This window comes from Zerene cesonia, chromosome 4, assembly GCF_012273895.1.
Source record: "Zerene cesonia ecotype Mississippi chromosome 4, Zerene_cesonia_1.1, whole genome shotgun sequence".
In the NCBI taxonomy this organism is placed as follows: Eukaryota; Metazoa; Arthropoda; class Insecta; order Lepidoptera; family Pieridae; genus Zerene; species Zerene cesonia.
Genome location: NC_052105.1, coordinates 4,333,760 through 4,360,083, shown reverse-complemented (window position 1 = coordinate 4,360,083; position 26,324 = coordinate 4,333,760). Strand labels below are relative to the sequence as shown.

Sequence of the window (26,324 nt, the reverse complement as noted above, 5' to 3'; positions counted from 1 at the left end):
CAACAAAGCTGCAATAAATTTCACTAAGAACGCCTTCGCGTACGCACCGGAGAAAAGTGAGGTTATAATGACACATGAAGTTTTTATCCTATTTTTTGTGTCAATAAATATATATAGATATCTACTTAAGCTCTTTAATTTCATACAGTATTCTTTAAAATTTTTTTTAAATCCTTTTTTAATAATTTTTATGATACATTAATAAAATACGCGATGCAAATACTACTATACTACCCCAACTCAATTGTAAATATAGTACAGAATTAATAATTGTATTTTGTAATAATTATTGCACATATGTTAATTGAAACAAATTTAATTAAGGACATGTAAGCATACATATAAAGCAAAAATTCACTGCAAAATGACAAGGCGACAACAAAATTACAGGCGTTGTGTGTTTGACGTGCAATTTCAAAAGGAATTTTGAATGCAGTGTATGTTTCAACACCCTTAATTTTCGCTAGACACTACAGACGTCAACTAATGAATACGAAATTGAAAAGTAAATTTGTTTCTGTCCTTAGTTAAAATTCCCAAGGGTTGGAAATGAATGACTTTTATTTTAAATTGATACGAACTGAAATACGGGTTTAGATCGGGCCATATTTTAAGCGATTCCTGAAACACGTCAAATTTAAACTTTTTAGGGCAAATTAGACTCTTTAAAACTGTTTAAAATAATAAATATCTAAAACAATTAACATGAAGAATTCCGAAAACTTTTGCTTTTATTTCTGAACATGGTTGTGACGTCAAGTGTGACTTACAATGTCCTCCTCGTCTAGTTATGTTCCTTTTATGTTATAGCATTTTAAAGTGGGTTCTAAAAATATTTTAAGAGACATGAGTTAACATGAATTACAATTCTAACGTTGATATATTTCTTATTGGAAAACAAACCTAAATATAGGTAATAAAATCCATAAAACCTACCATACATTGTTTACTTTAAATGTATAGAAATGTAATAGAGAAAAAATCTTTATATCATGCTGGGTTATTGAAATTTTTCAGTACTTGTGGTACTAATGTAAATGAGTGCGTGTGCTATTTAAAATACTCTTCATATATCCCTCAAAAGTGAATATCTGCGGAGCAATGTTTATTATATCTTGTTTAGACCTTGTACTTAATATACCTCCGTAAGGTAACAAAAATAATGATAACAATGTATCCCGTGAACGTGCAATACAGCTTTAGCAAAGAAAATATTTTTAGTTTATAAATAAAAGAATACAAAGTTCTCTGTCACATTGTGGGTTACTGGGGCCATAAAGTTAAACGAAGTGTCGGGTCAGAGGTAATAAGGAAAATTGTTCAGGCTACACTAACGCTCGCCGGCGATAAGACGTGTATGTTGCTGGCAGACTGGATTACGCAGGATACATCGCAATTTATAATCTTTATACTACACAAAATGTTTTTACTTGGAGCGTTTTTCAATGTTCAGGTGTTGCGCTGGATATATGAGATGTTGTTTATTACCTTACTGAGCACGCAACTGATTATGAAAGAAAAAAAAAATAAACCATTACATAAATGTAGATGTAAAATATTTAATTGGCGCTAGATTTAAGAATCCTTGCAATGCAGCTGTTATATTTTATTCTGTTTTGGTTATAAAGATACAACCTTGTGTTGATAAATATTCCAAAAGTATTTCTTGTTAATTTGTTATTACGCCTAAAACTATCTACACTACAACTTTATTTTCTATTTTATAAAGATAGTCTTTCCAAAGCACCGCTATTCCGTATAGCATTATACAGAGTTAAGATCGAAAGATACATACATTTTTTTACTACCCACATGTATACACTACAAAAATATATATTATCTATCATTATTGCGATAGGTATAAATATTAATAATAATACATACAGAAATAATCGTTTAACAATGAGATAAGAAAGGAATTTCAAAAAATTATAAATAAAAATTGTAACCGGATAAAATTACCTATACACGATTACATTTATCAGTGGATCGAGAATGTTTCTTAAATTAATAAATGAAAATAATTGATTGCTTTTGTTTTATAAATGATTATGACATAGGGAACTACAAATTAATAAGAACAAATTTGACAATGTTTGTTGAAAATGAAGTTAATAAGTACGGTGATAAATAATGATACAGTTATTTTTCATTCTCCTAGCGATATAATAGAAAGCGATTTGTTCCAAGTGACATCCTTTATGAACACAGCGTATGCATACACCTATATAAATATAGACTGTAGGTAGTCGATTGCAGCTCCAATGCTAACATTGGACCATTAAGTCTCATCATGTCGACCAACAAACTAAGCATCCCAGATTTCGACGACATATTCAAACAAATAAAAATCAACTTCTGGCTTATTGGCATTCCTTACGGGAAAAATATAAAACTGCATTATTACATACTGATGACTATTATTATCGTTATGACAATACATGAATTTCTCTTTTTCACATCGAAATTCTCTGCTGAAAATTTCCTTCAGTTGACGCAATTGGCTCCCTGTACGTGTGTTGGACTACTGTCTTTTATCAAAATGGCCTTGATATGCAATAAAAGAAACAGTATTTTCAAAGTCACAAATAGTCTAAAGGCTCTATATAAAGAAGTCCTTAATGACAATAAGAAGATACACCTCGTGAAGGCGAATTTTATATTTCTCAAGTACCTAACAAAGTATTTCTTCATTTTAAATGGTATACTCATAAGTTTTTATAATTTTTCTACAGTTTTTCTAATTGTTTATCATTATTGGAAGAAAAACGAAGTGCAGTTTATTTTACCTTATGCTATAATGGTCCCATTTACAATTGATTCTTTGCCCAGGTGGTTAATTGTTTATCTATTTTCAATATCAAGCGGTAAGTACAAATCATGCTATAATCCTTTACAATACTATATTTTATAATACAAATATTATATAATGATATAATAGACAATTTTGTTAAATGAATTTATTAATGATTGAATTAATTTAGTCTACACCACAAAACAATAATGTTGTCTATACTGTAGATAAAATTTTTATTTCCATTTTGACATTAAATCTATTTTAATTCGAATACCTCTTTTAGGTTTTATTTGTGTACTGTATTTTACTACTGTCGATGGATTATATTTCATTATGACTACACATATCTATAGTCATTTTACAATTTTGAGTGAAGAAATAAAAGAACTGCAACCAGATACAAGCCATTTATTGAAACAAACTGTAAGAAAGCATCAATACATTCTGAAGTTAGTATCTTTCATTATTGTATCTATTATTCTTCCTTTTTGTTTATGTATTTAAATAGCATTTTAAAGCATTTTTACTTATGTTTTACGATGATTTGATATGCGTATGCTGTGTACATATGTGATGCTTATACGTATGTATGCACCTTATACAACACATTCTTAGAAGATATACAGATATTATTCGGGTCGGTTTGTTTATTTTACAGATTGTCTCAAGATTTGGAGGATATATTTACAGCACCAAACTTATTTAACGTCTTAGTGGGATCTCTTGAAATATGTGCACTGGGTTTTAATTTAACGGTGATGTATTTTAATAGTTTAAACACTTATTTACTTTTAAATTTTACAATTTAATTACACGCTAGGTCATAAAGATTCACTCAAAATTGGAAATTAAAAAAAAACATGATGTTTTGATGTATTCGTCCATTTAACACATTTTTTTATATAAAATAATGTTAGCATGTTATAAAACATAAACCATTTTATTCATACTTGAGCAAAGAAAAAAAAGTTACTTTTACAAAATTTTTATTATGAAATATTCTACAGATGGGTGAGTGGGCACAAATACCAGGAGTGATTTTATTTTTGTTGTCTGTACTACTACAAATACTCATGATAAGCGTTTTCGGGGAAAACATCATGCGAGAGGTAAAACTTTCTAACATAAACTAAAACCTGCTTACTAAATATAGATACTTTTATTTTCGTCAATCCTTACTTGTACTATAAATATAAAAGTAAATTTGTCTCTATGTCTGTCGGTTTTTTCTTTACGCCAAAACCACTGAACGGATTTATGAAATTTGGTGCGTGATTGAGACCTGAGAACGTACAAAGGATAGCTTTTTTTCCGCTTATACCACGGGAACTATGCAACACCGGAACTGTCTATATCTTTCTGTGACTACGAGGATGAATTCGCGGGCGGAAAACTGATATTACCAGTCATGAACCCACAATATAATTATTAGTATTTATTTAAATAATATATAGAATATAATAACCAAAACCAGGAATTATGAAGAACATAATTTTGAATACTTAAGTTCTAAATAAATTTTAAGTTCTAATTAAATGTTAAATGTCACTTTTTCACAGAGCTCCAAAATTGGCCAGTCTGCATATATTTGTAAATGGTACAATATGGATCAAAAATCCAAAAAGATAATCTTACTTTTAATGTTAAGGTTAGAAAAAGCATTAATCTATAATCTTTGTCTTCAATTTAATATTAAATAACAACAATAAAATAATTTGACATAAGAGACATTGTTAAACAGAACAGATATTTTACAATATTATGTATCCAACCATCCCAATGTCAAATAAAAACGCAAAATATAAATGTATAAGGAATAAATTACCAATTTTCAGATCCAATAAACCGCAGATGCTAACCGCGTATAAGTTTTCAGTAATTTCCTACCAGAGTTTCACAAAGGTATCGTATTATAAATTCATTGTAGCCATTTTCAATGCAGGATACAGTTTATAACCGCAAACTTATAATATTCTTCATTATTTACTTTTTTATGGCATAGTGGGCATTTGAGCTGGTGATTCGCCTGATGGAAAGCGATCACCATCTCCTATGAACATTCAAAGGTAGTTCCTATGATAATGCGCTGTCTCTTTTAAGGGATAAGGAGAGTATGACGGTGAGGAAAACGAAACGGACCTCCAGCTCCCCCACTCACCGATCGAAACACAGTAACATTAACATCTAATATATAAAATTCTCGTGTCACAGTTTTCGTTGCCATACTCCTCCGAAACGGCTTAACCGATTCTTATGAAATTTTGTGTGCATATCGGGTATGTTTGAGAATCGGCTAACATCTATTTTTCATACCTCTAAATGATCAGAGTAAGGCAGAACATCGTTTGCCGGGTGCAGCTAGTGATACTATATATTTCATGTCGGTCTTCTGTGGGCGTGTGATGCTTCCCTGGTGCGAGCTGGCCCAATTCGTGCCGAAACGTACTCGACTCCCGCATTAGAGAATAATACCTTTTCTTGTATGTAACCGAACTTATCTGTCTTATTGGCTTTTTTATTTCATTTCTGATTATTATCTGTTTAATTATTACTCCCAACTATTCTTTTTTGCGTTGTATATAAAATATATTATTATTAATTCTTTTGTTTTAGATTATAAGCACATCGTGGTCGTATTTCACAATACTGCGAACTGTTTACAAGACACCCGAATCAAATTTTAATGAATAAACAGAAATTAATGTATAATCATACTTAAAATTCATGTAGTCATATGAATCGCATAACTACGATTATGAAGAGAACAAATGAGAGAGTAACAAATAGTTTGTAATACGCAACGTTTAATTATTTATATCAATATTTTGACGTTGTTTCTTTACTTTATTTTCAATTAAAACGTCATTAATTCACTGTACAATACAGGTAGTATTACCTACTTTATCCCGTATAAATATCGGTATAGATATCAGCTATCTACGTATCATATTTCATTGCAATCGGTACAGTAGTTTTTGCGTGATAGAGTAACAAACATACACACATCCTAACAAACTTTCGCATTTATAATATTAGTAGGATTGGGTGATGTCTTGCATGGTAAATTTATACATAAGTATTAATATGAATTCACTTGTAATATCTATGATTTATTAATAAAAAGGCTTTAATAATAATAATAAAAAAATGTATTTTTATAGTACTCCATATATCGAAACTACATATATCAATTTAAAGTTAAAAATACTGAAACGAGGTCCCTAAAATTTCTAACAACCTCCAATTTATAAAATAGTATATGGGTACTAAATTGACATTGTTTCAAACATATTGCGTAGAGTTAATTAACAAAAATTCATAACAGCTTGTAAATGGACCAATTAAAGTCCAATATTTTCTAATTCGTATTAAGTGTTTTAATTGTTTAAATTAGGGGTTTTATTCCAAAACAAATAAAAGAAAATATTCGTTCTCTCCGTGCAATTTTCAGTGCAATTAACATTTTGCAAGTTGCAATATAATGTTGAAGATGTCGTTAAGGAAAAATTTTGCCAAAATTATGAGAGTCAGGTACTTTACAATTTTTCTATTTGTTGCAACTTTGTAACAAAAACAATATTTAATAATTCATATTAAATAACATCCGTACCGTAACACAGAATGGTGTGTTGGCGGTCACCTTAGATTTCACATTTGTTAGACAACACACGTCAATATTCGTCTATTCTAATATTCGTCTATCACCATATTAAAAAATTCTGCGAATGACGCATATATAAACATAAAAACAGACGATCAGACAAACAGAAAATATTACTAAATATTGTTTTGGGCCAATAAAAACAATAATATAAACAATAACCATTTTTAATATATACGTTCACTAGGAGTTCATATTTAAATAACAATGTAGATCCAATATGTTTGTCAAACCGGGAACCGGGAAAAAGGTTAAATTACAGAAGAGGGAAATTTTGAAAATCAATTACAGGCGCTTATAAAAGAATCGAATATTGAATGGAAACTCCATTCAATATTCGATTCTTCGAAGAAATTCGGTTTTATAAATCTAAGGTTGCTGTTCCCGCTATTATATTGTGGAAAACTGAACACTTATAACTTCTAGGTTGACAAGTTATTAAAACACATCTTTTCTGACATATTGATATTGAAAACGCCATTCTTACATTTATTTAAATTTAAGAATCCTCAAAGAATTTGAAGTTTTATAAATCCTATCCTATCCTACTAATATTATAAATGCGAAAGTTTGTAAGGATGTGTGTATGTTTGTTACTTTTTCAAGCAAAAACTACTGATGCGATTGCAATGAAATTGGTGCGTAGATAGCTGGACAACTGGAAGAACATATAAGCAACTTTTTATCCCAACATTCCTACGGGATACAGACTTACGCGGGTGAAAGCAAAGCAAAATGCACAAGCAATGTCTATAATTGTTATTCCAGATGAATACAGATAAAATAATAGTTTAAAAAAACTAAAAAACACGCTTTAACAAAAATCATATTTTGTAAATTGAAAAATGGAATAATTTTATCAAATTAGTGTATTGTCATTGGTCCTCAATAAATCTACAAAGTTTGAACGAAATCTGGCCGTTTAAAGTGGGTCAAAATCGCGCCCAAAGAAGTCGGTTACAAACAAACATACAAACAAACATACAAACAAACATACAGGTGAAGCTAATAAAAAGCGTGTAAAAATGTAATCACAAATATTTTAGAGACATCCTTGATTTATAAAAGCCACATAAATACAGCAATTACATTGTCATCAAATTCGTATAGTGCTAGCAAACAAATTTCTTAGGTAAATACTTCTAACGATAGCTATTAAGGTTCATCATGTTGACGAATAAACTCGGTATTCCTGCGTTCGAAGAAATATTCAAACAAATCAAAGTCAACTTTTGGTTAATAGGTATTCCCTTTGACGAGAGTATAAAGCTGCGTTATTACTTTTTATTGTGTTGGCTGATTGTTATGGTGCTACAGGAATTTATGTTTTTCATATCAAAATTTTCCGCTGAAAATTTCCTCGATTTGACGGAACTAGCTCCTTGTATATGCATTGGTTTATTATCAATAATTAAAATAATGTTAATTTGTTATAAAAGGAGCAGTATTTCCAAATTTACAGATAGTCTCAAAGCATTATACAAAGAAATTGTCATTGACGAGAAAAAGATACTGCTCGTAAAGCCCAACTTCGTCTTTCTGAAATATCTTACGAAATATTTCTTCATTCTGAACGGGATTCTTATAAGCGTTTATAATTTTTCAACAATATTCCTCATATTGTATCACTATCTTAAGAACGATGAAATAAGGTTCATTTTACCGTACGCTATTATGATGCCGTTCTCTGTTGATTCCTGGGGTAAATGGCTTTTTATTTATTTGCATTCGATAATAAATGGTGAGTCAATATTAATTACATGCGTCTGCTTTTACGATAATAATTTAACAATATGCCGAATGCAGTTTAATAAATTTTACCCCGCATGTCTAAAAAAGGAATGTGTTTCCAGGTTTTATATGTGTGTTATATTTTACTACTGTTGATGGACTTTATTATGTTATGACAACGCATATTTGCAGTCATTTTATTATCTTGAGTGAAGAAATAAAAAAATTGCAGCCGGAAACATCGCATTTGTTGAATGAAATAGTGAAAAAACACCAATATATCTTAAAGTCAGTAAACTTTCAGTTCGATTTCTATTATCATTGGATGATATCTATGTAGTATTTATATATGTTATTGTTTACAGACTGTCTCAAGATTTAGAGGATATTTTTACAGCGCCCAATTTGTTTAACGTTCTAGTTGGTTCCATTGAAATATGCGCACTTGGATTCAATTTAACGGTAAAAACAGTAAAGTGTATATACTGTTAGTTTAATGTGTATATTGTTATAACACTTTTTACCCTGTTTTATTAAATAATAGGAATTTATAATTTTATTGCTTGGGTAATCATCGACCTCAAAATTACAACGATATTAAGATTACATTAATATTATCAATTAGCAAAATAAAACAGAAAATCGAATACCTATTAATATAAAACATGATATGTTATATCAATATTTTAGATGGGCAAGTGGTCTCAAATACCAGGGGTAGTATTATTTTTACTATCAGTGCTATTACAAATTCTCACGATAAGTGTTTTTGGTGAAAACATCATTGGAGAGGTAAGTACAAATAATTGCATTTATATTTTTTTATATTAATTATAAAACCACATTCAAGATTAGGGCTTTCAATTAAAAAAATTGACTCAATAACAAACTTAAAACTAGCGGTTAATAGATACGTTCAAGATTCTTAGATTTATATATACATTCAAAATGTGATAATATTATAAGAACTAGTTTTAATTTCAAAGCCATTTCTTGCAGAGTCGAAAAATAGGAGAATCTGCATACCTTTGTAAGTGGTACACTATGGATAAAAAATCCAAAAAAAACATTTTACTTCTAATGCTCAGGTAACTGACTATACGCAATACGAGTACCAAAGACCGATAATGCTTCAACTTATAAAATAATTTTCTTTTCTCAGATCCAATAAACCACAAAAGCTAACGGCGTATAAGTTTTCAGTCATTTCCTATGAGAGTTTCACAAAGGTATGGCTGTAAAAATTCATTTAAGCCACTTTCAATTTAGTATACGGTTTCAGCTGCTCAACTTATTGGACGTAGATAAAGTAGAAAATAACGTAATCCATAGCTACCAAATATTCAATGTACCTACAAACAAACTTAGTTAAATATTATACGTACATATAAATGTAATGAAAAGTATGATATTCGTAAACAGTAGCTACATAAAAAGCCAAGTAAATAGAAATGGTAACCAAAGACAACGATTAAAGCCACTAAGGGAATTAAACCTGTCAGGCCTAATTGGCAATTCTATACTTTTTTTTACTCTTAATTTTATACTTTTCTCACTCTCACGGGAATGGAAGTGATTTTAATTCTTTTATATTTTTCTCCTTCGGCCGTGAACTTAATCCTCGGCTTTCAGAATTGTTCTTTAATTAAAAATTGTGCTCTATAATTGTTTTTAGCTCTCCTTCAGCGCTATCAAAATATGATATTTCAATAATAACAATTTCTTTTTTCAGATCATCAGCACTTCGTGGTCATATTTTACTATACTTAAAACTGTATATAGATCACCCGAAGGCGTGTTTAATGAATTTAACTAAATCAAAAAATTTAAATAAATCAAAAATAAACTATCTATAGAAGGAAATACGAGAATTGAATCAAACGATAACATTTATCGTAAGCCCGTTAATCTTTTACAGATTGAATATATTTATCATCATTATATTTCGTTGTTTGTTATTATTGTATTTATATGTATTAGTTCATTCGATTTATAATTTATTATAACTTACGACAGAGCAGTTCGGAGCTAAAGAGGTCGATTTTTTTTTCTTTTTATGTCATAGCGGGTAACTGAGCTGGTGATTCGCCTGATGGTAAGCGATCACAACCACCCATGAACATTCGCAGAGGTAGTGCCTCTGCGAATGTGTTACCCGCTTTTAAGGGGTAAAGGAAAAGGAAAGTATTGACGACTGGAAAGAAGGAATGGACTGAGACGGGTGAGGAAAAGGAAATGGGCCTCCGGTTCCCCCACTCACCGTACAAAACACAATGGTATGCCACTATTTCACGCCGGTTTTCTGTGTGGGTGTGGTACTTCCCCGGTGCAAGCTGACCCTAAGATTTCAAAAGGAATTAACTGTCCACAAGTATTGCTTTTAAATTTTGACGATTGCAAATCATTTACGATCCTGGTGTAGGATCACGGAGTCTTACAACCCTCATTTACTACCAAAAGTTGTATGGTTTTGAGTATAATTTGCAACTTCGAGGTATCGACCTTATCGATACCTTTTGGTTGGCTAGTAAATATATCTATATATATTTTCAAGAACTGTAATAGTAACACAACCTTGTTGATTATAAATAAAACTTTACCTTAGATTTATTATTATTTCATGTTTAAGAGGTAAACTCTATTTAACACAAATATTTCCATTCGATAACTCGATTTCACGGTATTTGATTGTTTATATTTGTATTTTAATATTTTTTAATTTTGTACACAATGATATGTTAAATGTATAAAAAGGCAGCAAATATATCGAGACAATAAATTTTTATTTCACTTGATGTGATGCATGAAGCTAAATTTGCTGTTGCTAATCTATACTGGAAAATAATTACTGATAATAATTTTATTTAGTAAGTAACGTTTTATGGAGAAGGTACTAATTGACTTGTAAGAAATCATTGACTTAAGGCTTGCTTTATACAGTTTAATTAAATAAAAAGACAAAGCTTAATAAAAAATAGATAGCTTATATTTTTTATGAATTTAAAACGGATATCGGCGAGCAGTGTCCACTCGGTATATTCCAGAACTGAAAAGAAACATAATATAATATATTATAAATTTTTCTCGTCATCTCAAATGGAAATCATGATGTGTCGTTTTTGTTATATGGTAAATATATAACACATTATCTTAACTGTATGATAAGCTTAATTAGTTTTAAGTTCTGCATCATTTAATATCACGTTCAGAAGATGCTGATGCAGATGCTTGTTCTTGTAATCATCAAATTATTAATTACTTCATATCTTATACCTTTAAACGAGCAAAATATATATATATATATATATATATATATATATATATATATATATATATATATATAATTGGAATCTCGGAATCCAATTATATATATTGGAAAATTAGTATATAGGGGGTTTCGGGGGCGATAAATCGATCTAGCTAGGAATCTTTTTTAGAAAATGTCATATTCGTGTTTTTTTTTTCCTAACATCTATTGGTGAATAATAATACTATTTTGCTTCGTAGATAGCTGGACAACTGAAATAACACATAGGCACTTTTTATACCGATATTCCTACGAGATACGGACTTACGCGGTTTCAACCGCTGGTCACAGCTAGTTCTTATTTGTACGACTATAAGTGTAATAAAATATGGAACTCGACTTCGAAAAAGTGGACACAGAATGGTCTGGAACTTATAAATGATCAAATTATAAAGGATGTAAAAATTAAAACTTACCCGCGTTTGTTCAAGTCATCGTTGCCCATACGTAGAGTGCTACCACGGCAAGTGTTGTATGTCACTTGAGTCATGGAAGTGCACTGCCTTCCTTCTAGATGGTTCCGTGTTACAGTCGAAGCGAAGAATTCCCACGCGCGGTTGTGGTTACATAGACTGGTAGCGCAACCGGGTTGAGACCTGCCTCCATTTGGGAAGAAGTCAACGTCAGCGACTCTGGAACCGATCCCAAGACCCGCAGTTCCACCGTCAGTGTGAATAGCCTCCACGTAGATGCCGTCAGACGCACGTAAGCGGTTTGAATTAACGTTCCATAGGGGACCGGCTGGGTCCAAACCTAAAACGATAATTTGGAGATTAGTAACTTCAACAAGTTGTATGAATTTTTTTAATTGTGTCTTTATCATTTTTATTTCGTGTTTATTTTGAAATTGAATTACAATATCTTAAATCATAATAAAAAAAGTATTGAATGTATTTAGTAGGTAGATCTTCAACAAAACCGTTTTTTGCGTCCATTTATCTAGTTGATGGCTTATTTATAATATTATTTTCAGGTTGCGTTTCTGTGTTTGATATTACTCTATAGTATTTCCTATACCTTAAATATTATATATAAAAGTGTTAAACTCCTACAATTTTCCTTTCTTTTAAATGAAATATCATATGATAATATATACAATCTTTTAAAAAAAAGCTTACCAGTCACTCTAGCGGCTCTGCCTCCAAGCTGCCTACCGGCATTACCAACGACGTGGGCACCAAGACTGAACCCAACAAGGTGCATACTAGTGAAAGGTGCTCCAGTGACTTGATTAAGGAACTGCAGGAACTGGCCCAAACCTCGACCGACAGCTGGCACTCCGTTCACGGCAGTCACGTAATCCCTCAGAGCTAACCTTCTCCAATCCATAATAATTACATTTACGTCACTCTTGTCGAGATAGGCTGTAAAAATGAAAATGATTGGTGAATGTCGTTAGGGTTCTAGGTGCCTACTTACACTCTAAACTGTAAAGTTTTGCTGCAGCAATAATCAAATACGTTTTAACCACTATAATAAAAAAAATTTTTTGATTTTGATTAGAATAATTCTGATTATCAAATATGCGATCCAACATTTTAATTCTTAATTTTGAAATCCTTACGTATATCAGAAAACCGATAATTGTCAGTTAATTTGAATGATTCATTGCTGAACAAATTAGGTTGGTATGCAACAATGATTTACCATTTCTAATTGTGGGGTTAATGTTGGTGTTTTGGTTGCTAAGCCAGCCGTGGACAACAACTACGGTGGGGACATTAGCGTTAAAGTTTGAATTTCTGATGGAATTAGCGTTGTTGATAATCAACGTCTGAGATATTCTTGAATTGCGTCTGAAACGAAACATGCAAATAAATATAAAATATACAGTGTCAGAAGACTTTAAACATTTTTTAGATTTAAGAAACATAAGATGGAATTTTATTATTACATATTTTAAATATATATTATTACATATTTTAAATAGATCAAAATTTTTAATTTTATATTTAATCCAAGTCAAAAGTATTTTACCTTGTATACAGTAGGTATTGGTTATCTGCTGGGTTTCTAGAAATTTCGTCCAAAACATCATAATCAGGTTCGGCTTCCAGATCAACTAGATGCATTTTCCCATCACCTCCGGGAATTTCAACGAACCGACTATATTGTTTCTCCTTTTCCAGTGGAACAGCGATGGCGGTGTACACTACAACATGTATGATGTTTAATAGTTATATTTATTGAAAATAATCTATAATATAGTTTATACTAATATACGCACCCGCCACACTGAATAATAGGATAAAAACCTTCATTTTCAAAGACGCCTATTCACTTAGTATCCGTTATACAAACGACTTATGTATCTCAATACTAGAATCGTTTATATATAAAAGATAGCGATAATATTATGATCATCAATCTTCTTTGTTTTAAAGCGGAATTACACATTATGATAACTCTAATCTCTGCTATAATCACTGCATAATTTGCTAAAGAAAAGCGGCAAGAAATTATGGATTTTTCTAGAGAATTTAATTTTAAAATATAATTTTCCATACTGAGTTTTATGCAATATTTTTTCATTATTTGTGCAAGTCACGACGTATGAAGTTGCTGTACTACTACTCCTACTGCAATTGATTTTATTTAATTTCTGTTTATGTTCTTCTTTCTATTTATGTTGTTTTAATTGCTTTTTTTTCTGCGTGATCTAGTTGTTTTTATGTTTTGATTTCTTTATGTGATTTTGACAATAAATGTGTTTATTATTATGTTTCTCAACTCCATAATACTCGGGTACCCCCAGAAGGAAGGTACCCGGTCTTTTGAGAGACTTACATGGGGACATAGATCCAACACGCAGAGGCCCTTTTGAAAGTTTTAATGTGTAGTGTAACATCAGACGCAGCCTGCCCATGACTGCACTATAGAGATACAACCCTAGGCAATCCGCGGCCGATATAGGACTATTGCAAGATATGGAAATTTAAAAACTGTTCTATGAATAGGGATGCTAAATGGACTGCTATTGGGAACTATGGAAAACTATGGCCCTGCCTTTCTACTAAATGAAAGTAATTTTTTTTTATTATTATGTTTCTCATTTTCATAATTCTCGGGTACCCACAGAAGGAAAGCACCCGGTTTTTTGGTAGGCTTACTAGGGGACACAGAGGCCCTTTTGAGATTTTTAATGTGTAGCGTGACATCAGCAGCAACCAGCTCATGACTGCACTATAGAGATACAGCCCTAGGCAGTCCGCGGCTGATGTAGGACTATTGCAAGATATGATAATTTAAAAACTCGTCTATAGAATGGGATGCTAAATGGACTGGTATTGGGGACTATAGCACCTGCCTTTCTACTAAATAAAAGTAAAAAATTGTTGGCAGGCGGTGAGTCGCCCTCTCACTTTATGGGTCCCCTAAATAAGTCGCTGCAATAATGCGACAAGGGGGCAACATATAACGAGTAGCTTAGGGGGGAGAGGCATCGCAGGATTTTAAACTACTTTCACGCGCTCCCTGATGGTCCAGCATCAGGTGCCCACTCGTGGCTTACGCTTCACATCCACCATTCGAGCTAAAAGCTCTCGCGTTTCTACTCTGGCCAGCCGGCTAAGGCAGGGGTCCTGGCCTCTTCAGGCTTTACTCCGGTTGGCCGGTTAAGTCAAGCCGGAGATGAGGACAGAGGCCTCCCCCGGGAGCATTCGGGTCCGCGGGGTCGCTACTCCCCGAAATCTCGCCACAACATGCTTGCGGGCTTATTGCTACTACTACTATTGCTGTTATTGCTGTGTATTTATATTTTGTAGAAGATCGTTTCCCATGTAACTTATAAAGGAGTAAACATTTTTACAACCTGCATGAATTTATTGTTTTCATTTGAATATCATGTTCGAATGGCGCAAATTAAATCGAAATTTAAATTAAATCTCTCTGTGTCTCTGACTTAACGTCGGAAGTTTTGATCATTTAAATAAAATATTGGCAGAAGCTTAACAGTGCACCACTTAAGATGAAGATTTGAGTCTGAAAGTAAATTGGCCTGTCCCAGTCAGTGGGTACGCTGCAAAAGTCTTGAATTCAAAGCGAATTGTTAAAATGCACTAAGCTTTCGTAAAATGATAATTCTTATGAATGAGATTTGTCTAAGCCACAACATTTTCTGAAATCCCTACTTAATGTTACAACATTAATTTATTAATACGAAAGTAACTAATGAATCTATCGTAATCTGTCTATCTTTCCCTTCTTCACGCCCAAACCACAGAAACGATTTAGATGAAAATTGGTACACGGATAGATTGAGACGCAAGAAAGGACATGGGATAGTGTTTTAATCCGGAAATTTATCGGGAACAAGAACTATCTATAATTTCATTCATCTATTATACATTAACTTACTGGTGATGGATGACTTAATATAACAAATTTGTTGTTTTTCCTTCCCGATTAATAATTTACCACCCTGATCCTACAATCGTGGAGAGCACCTCACCAGCTGCCATTGTGAGTTACAACCCTCATTTTTAAAAAACTATAATAGTATCCCAAAATATATAGATTATAAAACAAAATAGATTATAAATAAAACATTGCCTTAAGTTTATAGATTTATTATTATTTCGTGCTGAAGAGGCAACTCTATTTAACACAAATATTTCTATTCAATATTATAATTAATTTTAAGACGAAGTTAACTCGTAACATAAATACATTTGTTTATTTTTATTTGTTGATGTTTTTAATCGTTTACATAATATGGATAAATATTAGACAAGGATAAGAGTATATCCAGAGAATGAATGTTTATTTCACTTGATATAATGCATGCAGCTAAATTATATGTTGCTAATGTTGATTCTATTAAATTGATCTTAATATAACCTCAAATAGTATGTACACACATAAAATTCATTTAAGAAATATTTGAAGGTAAGTGACGATCAAATCCTATATTGGAAAAGAAATCATTGACATAGGACTTGCTTTTTACTGTTTAAGTGAATAAAAAGAAAAGCTTAATAAAAATAGCGATAATTAATGTTTTTATATAAGTTTATTGACATTCAAAACGGATATCGGCGAGCAGTGTCCACTCGGTATATTCCAGAACTGAAAAGAAACATAATAAAAAATGTAAATATTATTTTTCGTCATGGCAAAATTTAAATCGATGTTTTATTTTTGTTAAATGGTTAATATAACGGACATAATCTTGTGCAATATATTGTTAACATATTAAGATACGTCATACGATAATTATTTTAACCAAATACAAAAACAAAAACAACAAATTTAAATGGGACTACATAGTCTACCAGATCAGCTATCAAATAAAAAAATTGGTTCACCCATAAAAAGTTTTGAGGCAACATAAAACAGCTGAATTGATAACCTCCTCCTTTTTCGAAATTGGTTGAGAATGGGGTGTGTTTTAGATCAAAATTTTATTATTTTATTAACTTCAGCATCCAAACAACTATGAACGTAGTTATTTTATAAATACCGTATAGCTTAATTAATTTTAAGTTCAGAATCATTCAAGTATCACGTTTAGAAGATGCTGATACAGATGCTTGTTTTATTAATCATTCAAATCATTAATTACTTCATATTCTTATTTATACGACTATAAATGTAATAAAATTTGGAACTCAACTTCGAAAAAGTGGACACAGAATGGTCTGGACCTTATAAAGGATTCAATTATAAAGGATGTAAAAATTAAAACTTACCCGCGTTTGTTCAAGTCATCGTTGCCCATACGTAGAGTGCTACCACGGCAAGTGTTGTATGTCACTTGAGTCATGGAAGTGCACTGCCTTCCTTCTAGATGGTTCCGTGTTACAGTCGAAGCGAAGAATTCCCACGCGCGGTTGTGGTTACATAGACTGGTTGCGCAACCGGGTTGAGACCTGCCTCCATTTGGGAAGAAGTCAACGTCAGCGACTCTCGAACCGATCCCAAGACCCGCAGCTCCACCGTCAGTGTGAATAGCCTCCACGTAGACGCCATCAGACGCGCGTAGGCGGTTTGAATTAACGTTCCATAGGGGACCAGCCGGGTCCAAACCTAAGACGATAATTTGGAGATTAGTCTTCAACAAGTAGTATGAATTACTTTAATTGTATCGTTATATTCGCTCTGTTACGCCCGTAGCGGTTTGTATGAGCGGTCTATTATTGCTATTAAGAAAGTAAACTGTTCAAGACAAAGTTTTCAGTAGACTACATAATGGATTTGTAATTTACGTCGTGTTTATTTTGAAATGGAATTTCATTATATTGTATTTCAAATAAATTAAATTGAAGTGTCTGCTTAACATCTTAAAACCTGCTAACGAATTTTCATTATACATACGGTAGATACCTATCAACAAAAAAAAAATTCGTTGTATCGGGTTGTTTGTTTATTTAAAATATAGTTTTCGTGTGTCATTGTTGTGTTTGAATTTACTCTATAGTAGTAATACTATGTATGGGGAACCATATATCTGAAAAATTAAGGACTTTTAAAATCGATTAAAAAGTGTTAAAGCTCTGAAATTTTCTTTTTTTACATGAAATATCAAACCTTCAATTTGATAAAATATACAATCCTTAAAAAAAGCTTACCAGTCACTCTCGCGGCTCTGCCTCCAAGCTGCCTACCGGCATTACCAACGACGTGGGCGCCAAGACTGAACCCAACAAGGTGCATACTAGTGAAAGGTGCTCCAGTGACTTGATTAAGGAACTGCAGGAACTGGCCCAAACCTCGGCCGACAGCTGGCACTCCGTTCACGGCAGTCACGTAATCCCTCAGAGCTAACCTTCTCCAATCCATAATAATTACATTTACGTCACTCTTGCCGAGATAGGCTAAAAAAACAAAGTGTTTGGTGAATGTGATTTACACTCAAGTTGTAAATTTTTTGTACAAAATTCGAATAGGCTTTCATTACTATAATATAAAAATGTATTTGTTGATCAGAATACTTTTGATCAATAAATATACCACTCAAAACCGATAATTGTCAGCTATTTAATCGGAATGATTCATTGCCAAACAAACCAATGATTTACCATTTCTAATTGTGGGGTTAATGCTGGTGTATTGGTTGCTAAGCCACCCGTGGACAATAACTACGGTGGGTACATTAGCGTTAAAGTTTGAATTTCTGATGGAATTAGCATTGTTGATAATCAACGTCTGAGATACTCTTGAATTACGCCTGAAAAGAATTATGCAAATAAATAAAACAGTATACTTTTATAAACAGATTTTAGAGAGTTCAGTTTTAAGAGAGTAAAACATAGTGAATAATATAATTAATGGATCGCGTTTTAAATCAATTATTTTATTTGTGCAATGTTAGAAAAAAGTATGTCACCTTGTATACAGTAGGTATTGGTTATTTGCTGGGTTTCTGGAAATTTCGTCCAAAACATCATAATCAGGTTCGGCTTCCAGATCAACTAGGTGCATTTTCCCATCTCCTCCGGGAATTTCAACAAACCGACCATATTGTTTATCCGTCTCCAATGGAACAGCAATGGCGGTATACACTACAACACATATGATTTTTCATAATTACGTTGATTCAAAATACTCTTTAATATCGTTTAAGAAATATACGCACCTGCCAAACTGAATAATAGGATGAAAACCCTCATTTTAAAAACGCCTATTCACTGAGTGTCAACGACTCACGACGTATATATTATAACATAAACACTAGAATCGTTTATATATGAAAGATAACGATAATATGATCATCAATCTTTTTTGTTTTTAAAAACGGAATTACACATAAAGATAACTTTAATCTTTGCCATAATCACTGCATAATTTGCTAAAGAAAATGCAAGAAATTATAGATTTTTCCAGAGAATGTAATTCTAAAGTATTAATTTCCTCGACCATACTGAGTGAATATTATGTAATATTTTTTCGTTATCAATATCTGACTTATAGTCACGACGTGTGAAGTGGCTGTACTAATTCTTCTACTACTACTACTGCTTCTGTTCTTGTTGTCCATTTATATTTTGTTGATTATCGCTTCCCGCCTAACTTATAAAAGAATGTTCATTTTTATAACGTTTAACCAGCATCAATTTATAGTTGAAATTTGAATAACAGCATGTTCGAATCGCGCAAAATAAATCGAAATTTAAATTAAATCTCTATGTCTCTGGCTTGACGTCGAAAGTTTTTATAATTTAAATAAAATATTGGCAGAAGTTTACCTATGTACCACTCGAGATGAAGATTTGATTCTGAAAATAAATTTGCCTGTTCCCGTCAGTAGGTGCGCTTTAAAAATCTAGAATTCTACACGAAATCTTAAAATTTAAAATCGCTTTAAAATCTAGAATTCAAAACGAATTCTTAAAAGGGTAAGTCCCTTTTCCCCTGTCCTCTGTTTTTGTAGAATGATAATTTGCATAATTAGTGTAAGCCACAAAAAAGCAGTGGTGGCTCAGTGGTGAGAACCTCGGACTTCAAAATCGATAAGTCGGGGTTCGAGACCGGGCGAGCGTGCAGGAAATAAATTGATTTTTCAATTTATCTGCGCATGTGGATAACATCACCACTGCTTAAACGGTGAAGGAAAACATCGTGAGGAAACCGGCATGTCCAAGAATTAAAAGTTCGACGACATGTGACATCTGCCAACCCGCACTTGGCCAGCGTGGTGGATTATGGCCTGAACCCTCATAGGAGGCCTGTGACCCAGCAGTGGGAACATATATGGGCTGATGATGATGATGATGAGTGTAAGCCACAGGATTTTCGCCGGGCGCATCTAGTAATTTCATAAAACTACGCGGACATAGTCGCGGGCGGGAATCTATTAAACAATAAAATGCTAAAGATGGATGGCTAAACAAAACAAATGCTTGTTTCTGAGGTAAGGCTAAATAAACCCTCCACTTTGTTGTTTTCCTTCCCGATTAAGAATGCTTTTGAATTTTTCATAATTATTTTATACGGAGCACATTTCAAAGAATTTGGTTTTTGCACTTTGATATAACGAAAACAAACAAATTATTATAAGGGTAAGGGCCTATAATTATAAATTTCGCCTATAAGTATAAATAATTAATGAATTGTCGGCAGGGATAAAATATTTTAGCACCAAAAATTTCCACAGCTGCCTGTAATTGGCAGTATTATAGTAATCTTACTAATCACAGTGTCTTTGTTCACACATCTTATCTTTTAATTACACGAAAACTGACCAATTCATCCAAATCTATATATACAACATATTGATAAAACGATATAAAAAAATAATAATCGTTTATTGTTCTTCACTAAGTATTTATTGTGTAATAAGTTTTAATTAGTAGCAATTATTAAATATTATAACCAGATAAAATTTATTTACGTATTGCTATCACTGATTTGTTACATTATCTCAGAAGTAACGACATCTTTTAGGTTTTAAGTAATGACACGATATTTTACATATTCAAATAATTAATTAGGTAAACATATAAAATGGTATCAATACATACATTACGATACATATAATTATTAACAAGAACACCACGTAAAATAATAAGCAGAAAAAATATCTAAAATCAAAGAATGACATATTTTGTAAAAGATTGAAAGAAATATCAAGACGAACACAATGCGATCCCAACTTCAATTAATTTGGTTCAAGTAGGCTTGAAACAACCAGTTGTAAAAAACAAATATCTTTCTCTTAGTAATGATGATCGAACGAACTGAAAAAAATTCTTTAATCATTTTTTTAGATGAAATGAAATTTTTTCAGTTCGGTTTTGTATAATTATTGCGATTCAAAAAATTACTACTTTGATTTATACTAATCAATTCGAAATTAAATTTATTTTTCATAGTCTATAAGCATAAAGTTTGTAATATATAACCGCTTTTAAATTTGCTTAATGTACACAGTACATATAGCAAATATATTTTTTTTTTACAATTATAGTTAGTCTGTATATTTTTCTGTCTATTTGTTCACGCACATGTCTAAACGTTTGGACCGATTTTGACGGGTGATCCACTAGCAAGCTGAAGTACGAAGTAACCTTGGCTACTTTTTATACTGATATATATGAACATTAGGATTAAAGAAAGCTTTTTTTCACGCAGATAAAACCGCGGGACGCAACGAGTTGTTACATAAATATTTGTGGTAATATGTGATTGAAAACTAAAAAATGTGTGAACAGGAACGAGAGACGAGTCATAGATTATAGCGTCTAACTAAGAAATAAAGTATTTATATTTTACAAAAAATGGAAAGAAAAATTTGAGGAGAATGTGCCAAATACCTATAAATACAGTTATTATAAAAATACAATAGATACATATGAAAATATCACAAAATCTTGTCTTCTATACTTAAAATAGATATTGTTAAACTTTTTTAACAAAAACAATCAATCGCCATTGTGATACAAAATGTAACAGCAGAGCACGTAGCGTATTAAAAAGCAGTACAAATGCGATTCTACCTTCTCACATTAAACTATGGTAACTACAATTTAGCGTTTCTATTCACTAGAACGCTATCGGCAAACGGATGAAATACCCATTGTGCTGGAGAAACTGCACAAAGGGATATCATGAAAAAGTAACGATCGGGCATATCTGTAATGCAAATTACGTCTTTGTCTACGAAAATTTTGCATCTATAGACCTGTTCTAGTAGCGATACAAAGCCCTCAGTATGAGGTTTCATTTTTATAAACATCTTTTACATTTTATTACGTAGTACTCGTACATTCAATTTATTATCGCTACCTATCCAAATATAGACGCAATTTGAATTTTTTTCTTAAATATATTTTCACTTCAAGCAAATAATTTTGAATGACTCTACATATTTTGAAAGATTTCGAAGTTTCTAGAAGAGGAGAAGCTAATTTAAAGTTGCTATTCAGCCTGTCACGATAAAAGTACGTTGACATACTATGGGCACTTGGTAATCAATAGATTAGGGTTTACTTGGTAATCAATAGATTAGAGTTTACTAATATGTGTGAATAAATTCCTCAGCAGTTAGGCGTGGAGCAAAGGGGATAAAGCGTACTGTTAAGCTTTCCTTACACAGTAATTCCACTTTCACCTAGAATACGAATTGTCACATAATGAGACCGTGAAAAACACTCGCTACTCACAACTCCTTACTTCACGTTCCCATACACGAAAATGAACGCAACCAATCACACAATGATAGACGCAAAGCCAAACTGCACAGGGGCTATTTTCCTCTAAACGTTTTCTGAACGAAAATAATATTTTCGCGAATCGCTGTTTGATATTCTGATATCATTTCAGAAATAATATGATATGTTCCAGTTCATGTGTGGAGATACCCATTTATCGTTCGTGAGTTTGATGAAAATACTTAACCGTGTCATTATGCTCCAAATGGCGCACGTAGAGTTTTATAATTTGGAGTCCTTTATTTTAACGATTCGCCCATTTACTTCAACTTTCATAACGGCACAGCGCATAATATATGAGCGGGCTTTCATCGTGTGTGAGGATGTTACTGTTCTTTATATTAATTAATGGCATAATCACTCAGCAAACAGGATCTCCTTGACACATACAATTTGTATACGAAGTGTTTGTTATTTCGCTATTGGAAGTTACAAACCTAATTATAATAAATTAATGTTAAAGGATACTACCTCATATTTTTGGAATATTTGGACACCAAAGCGATGCATAACTTCGTTGAAAATTTCTGTGATCAAAAGAGCATGTATTGAGAAATTGCGGAGCAAGAAATGTGAATGCAATATACCCGTATGTATTCAGGATCGAAAGCGTATTATTAATGCAGGGATGTGGGTCCCCAGCGTCACATTTAACCAAATTTGAAGTGACTTTCGTGTTCGAGATAAAAATTGTCGTTTGAATGGAAGATTTTATAATAATTCTAGTTTCATATATTTGACATTAATTTTTCATGTAACTCATATTCAATACGAAAAAATATTGAGAGAATACCAGGAGATGTGTTTACTAAGTTCATTCCTAATAAATTAATGAATTGAAAAAATCGATTGTGTGTAAAACGAAAACCTCTGTATCTGAAAAGTGCTGGTTGTATGTGCCCCATGTGATTATACGAGTATACTATTACAATCATTTAATTATTTATACATCAACCGAAGAAACACAACGAGTGATTTCAGTTCTAACCTTAAAACGTATATTATTCATGATGAGCTTAGAGTGCGGACATAATTTTATGAACTTAATTTGTTATACTTAGCTTTACAAAGCCACTGAATGTGGGACGGTAATTCTGCTGCGGCTAATTTACTCGAATACTGTGTTTGCACGAACACTTGGCAAGTGGTGTCGAAATATTATTACAATCCTTCATTGGAGGAGACGGGTTTTTGAAAATAAATATTATGCTGTACTCATATAATCTCTATATGGAAAGTTAATATAAAAATTGAGAAATCCCGACCCCATTTAGTGCATTTAGGCAGCCATCTTGAATTTGAAATCTGTCAGGGCCTCATATCTCTGGACGAGCCAGAGGCCTATAACCTTTTCCTCACCCTTCCCATTCCTTTATTCCTCTCACCAATCCTTTCTTAATGCCTTCCAAATTTAAAGTCGGCAATCCTTTTGTAGAAGCGTAAGGTCTGCAATGGACCTTATGCCACTCTAAATGTTCATGGGCCGTGGTAGCGCTTACAATCAGGCGTCCCATCCACCATCCAGCTCCATTGCCGATTGTGACGTAAAAAAAAAGAAAAAAGACAACTTACCAGGGATAAACGTTAAACATGAGTGTGGTAGTAGTTTGAAGAAGTAGTACTTTGAAGAGATATTGTAGTTCTTATATATAAATGTAATTCTATCATACATGGTACGAACTACAATGTCTAGCTTTCTGCAGCCGTATCTCCATTGTACGTGCGCTAGTGATAAACACCACCGGCCATACGACGACCGATTACTTAATTATCGATAGTTTCAAAATATGAAATGGTATCTCATATCATCTGTGCTATGTTATCTGTGATCTCATCACATGTTATTAAGTGATATCCATGGGGATTAACAAACCTTTTATATTGTTCGCCAAAATGGTATAAAAATACTATAACAAAAAGAATACTATGGCTTATCTTTGGATACATGATAAGATTTCTAAACAAGACAAAAGTTTCGATTATATATCAAGAATATCGTTCAAGATAAAGCAACATGTATTTGAAAAAAATATGCGGATTATGCGGTACAAAAAAGAACGAGAAGTTTAACATTAAAGTATCCATTCTATGTTTTTACGTAACAGTTTCAATTAACAAAACTAAATAGTTTTTATTATTTTCAAATTTACTATTGACCTAAATTATAGCAATATTATCTAATGGATTCTTTCACAACGATGCACTTAAAGATAAAAGCTTTAATAAGAGTCAAAGTTAATGGCACAGATCTTGTTGATAATACAGACTTGAAGCACCTTTTTATGCTCATGCATTTAGTGTCAGATTATTAAATTTTGTTGATTGCTGAGTGAGTAATATAAGGCAGTGTTCGCTGCTTTGTTTATATCATATAGAAATAACCATACTTAAACAAAAGAATATTAAAGTTTGCAATTTAAAGGTGTAATCTGGTGGGGTTTACAGATAAATTATTTAGATTCTTACACGCAAACTTAAGTTTTATGGCACTTTCCCTAAAGTCATTAGTAAAAAGCTCATAAAAGAGGAACATTAACTTTGATTAAACGCTATTCTACTTAACCGCAGACTTGTTACATAAAAACTGTAACAGTGTGAGCATAAAAGTTATTCCCTCAAATTATAGTGGGATATCTCGGACCGTTCAGGCGAATATGCGAGTTTTTGTTGGATTTTAGCGGAAAAGCCCGAAATCTGTTGTATTAGTAAAGCAATTTGTCGTCGGTCCGCTCGCGCTGCGTCGTGAACTTTTCTAATCTAAACTGTTGGCCGGGTCGCGTTCAATCTTCGTGAAACTCCTTCACTCTCCACTCACACTGCTGGACTCTCGCGATAGATAACAATGCCCGGATATTACCGACACTTTTAGGGGTAGGTATACTACTGAAAAATAATGACGTTTTAACATCAATTTTTCATATCTATTTATACTTGAAACTGCGATTATTTGCATTATATGTAGGTCGATACATATCCAATCACTAAACATATCTTGAACACAAACAATGGGATACACAGTTGAGTGAACAATTCAACTGCTAAGATATTGTATTACAAAGACAGGTGTGCTTGTATTTGCTTTTGTAACACGCTAGAAATGTATACAGGTCGTTTTAAACAGCGTGCAGCGGGTTTATTTTTGCGAAAATTACAACTTTTTCAATCTAACTCTCGCAGGCAATGATATATGAGTATGGAGGGAGTATAATCAGCCTCCATCAGACTTTAATTCCCCTAAAGGTCTCAACTTGTCAGGCTCTACGCTGTCTGTGACATGGGGGTCCTTTAATTTTGACGTATGCATTTTTATTACTTGTTTCATTTCCAACGCCTAAAACTGAATTTTGTATTCAGGAAAGGGTTGTAGACGCATATATTTGTTGCCCTTTTTTAATTAAGGGTGGGTTTCGCAGCAGAAATGCGATTTTAATTTTTTATGATTTTAAATTCAATTAGTGAACAAAAATGTATTGACAAAATGTCACGAAAATAGAATAATAACTTAAAAAAGAAAAAGAACAAACAGCGAAATTCAATACATAAAAATGGATTAGCTTAGGCTATTCTGTGAAATAAATATAATCGACTCAGTTGCCGAAATCTATACTAATATTATAAAGCTGAAGAGTTTGTTTGTTTGTTTGACGCACTAATCTCACGAACTACTGTTCTGATTTT

General features: G+C 32.3%; 4 protein-coding genes across 4 annotated transcripts; 2 read left to right on the top strand and 2 right to left on the bottom strand.

Annotated features, from left to right (window-relative positions):
- Positions 1 to 2,293: 2,293 nt before the first annotated feature.
- LOC119839662 (odorant receptor 67c-like) lies at positions 2,294 to 5,488 on the top strand. Its single transcript, XM_038366064.1, has 7 exons — positions 2,294 to 2,867; positions 3,081 to 3,246; positions 3,456 to 3,552; positions 3,805 to 3,906; positions 4,357 to 4,445; positions 4,633 to 4,699; positions 5,411 to 5,488. The coding sequence occupies exons 1-7, from the start codon at positions 2,294 to 2,296 to the stop codon at positions 5,486 to 5,488; spliced, it is 1,173 nt and encodes a 390-aa protein (XP_038221992.1).
- A 2,137-nt stretch (positions 5,489 to 7,625) lies between these two features.
- Positions 7,626 to 10,005, top strand: LOC119839787 (odorant receptor 85b-like). Its single transcript, XM_038366228.1, has 7 exons — positions 7,626 to 8,199; positions 8,312 to 8,477; positions 8,555 to 8,651; positions 8,880 to 8,981; positions 9,189 to 9,277; positions 9,352 to 9,418; positions 9,922 to 10,005. Exons 1-7 carry the CDS (start codon positions 7,626 to 7,628, stop codon positions 10,003 to 10,005), a joined length of 1,179 nt encoding a protein of 392 aa, XP_038222156.1.
- A 1,184-nt stretch (positions 10,006 to 11,189) lies between these two features.
- Positions 11,190 to 13,757, bottom strand: LOC119839649 (pancreatic lipase-related protein 2-like). Its single transcript, XM_038366047.1, has 6 exons — positions 13,712 to 13,757; positions 13,474 to 13,648; positions 13,144 to 13,292; positions 12,615 to 12,860; positions 11,913 to 12,249; positions 11,190 to 11,235 (listed from the first exon to the last, which is right to left on the bottom strand). Exons 1-6 carry the CDS (start codon positions 13,755 to 13,757, stop codon positions 11,190 to 11,192), a joined length of 999 nt encoding a protein of 332 aa, XP_038221975.1.
- A 2,760-nt stretch (positions 13,758 to 16,517) lies between these two features.
- On the bottom strand, positions 16,518 to 18,984 carry LOC119839645 (pancreatic lipase-related protein 2-like). Its single transcript, XM_038366044.1, has 5 exons — positions 18,824 to 18,984; positions 18,516 to 18,664; positions 18,066 to 18,311; positions 17,187 to 17,523; positions 16,518 to 16,563 (listed from the first exon to the last, which is right to left on the bottom strand). The coding sequence occupies exons 1-5, from the start codon at positions 18,916 to 18,918 to the stop codon at positions 16,518 to 16,520; spliced, it is 873 nt and encodes a 290-aa protein (XP_038221972.1). The 5' UTR covers positions 18,919 to 18,984.
- Positions 18,985 to 26,324: the final 7,340 nt, after the last annotated feature.

Excerpts from the sequence above, each read along its gene's own strand:
- LOC119839787 (XM_038366228.1), top strand. The coding sequence starts at position 7,626 with ATGTTGACGAATAAACTCGGTATTCCTGCGTTCGAAGAAATATTCAAA. Across the intron at positions 8,478-8,554 it reads AAACACCAATATATCTTAAA|ACTGTCTCAAGATTTAGAGG; the intron begins GTCAGTAAACTT and ends TATTGTTTACAG. Across the intron at positions 8,652-8,879 it reads CACTTGGATTCAATTTAACG|ATGGGCAAGTGGTCTCAAAT; the intron begins GTAAAAACAGTA and ends TCAATATTTTAG.
- LOC119839649 (XM_038366047.1), bottom strand. The coding sequence starts at position 13,757 with ATGAAGGTTTTTATCCTATTATTCAGTGTGGCGGGTGCGTATATTA. Across the intron at positions 13,293-13,473 it reads CAATACCTACTGTATACAAG|ACGCAATTCAAGAATATCTC; the intron begins GTAAAATACTTT and ends GTTTCGTTTCAG. Across the intron at positions 12,861-13,143 it reads TAACCCCACAATTAGAAATG|CCTATCTCGACAAGAGTGAC; the intron begins GTAAATCATTGT and ends TCATTTTTACAG.
- LOC119839662 (XM_038366064.1), top strand. The coding sequence starts at position 2,294 with ATGTCGACCAACAAACTAAGCATCCCAGATTTCGACGACATATTCAAA. Across the intron at positions 3,553-3,804 it reads CACTGGGTTTTAATTTAACG|ATGGGTGAGTGGGCACAAAT; the intron begins GTGATGTATTTT and ends AATATTCTACAG. Across the intron at positions 3,907-4,356 it reads GGGAAAACATCATGCGAGAG|AGCTCCAAAATTGGCCAGTC; the intron begins GTAAAACTTTCT and ends ACTTTTTCACAG.
- LOC119839645 (XM_038366044.1), bottom strand. The coding sequence starts at position 18,918 with ATGCACCTAGTTGATCTGGAAGCCGAACCTGATTATGATGTTTTGGAC. Across the intron at positions 18,665-18,823 it reads CAATACCTACTGTATACAAG|GCGTAATTCAAGAGTATCTC; the intron begins GTGACATACTTT and ends AATTCTTTTCAG. Across the intron at positions 17,524-18,065 it reads CAGAGCCGCGAGAGTGACTG|GTTTGGACCCGGCTGGTCCC; the intron begins GTAAGCTTTTTT and ends TTATCGTCTTAG.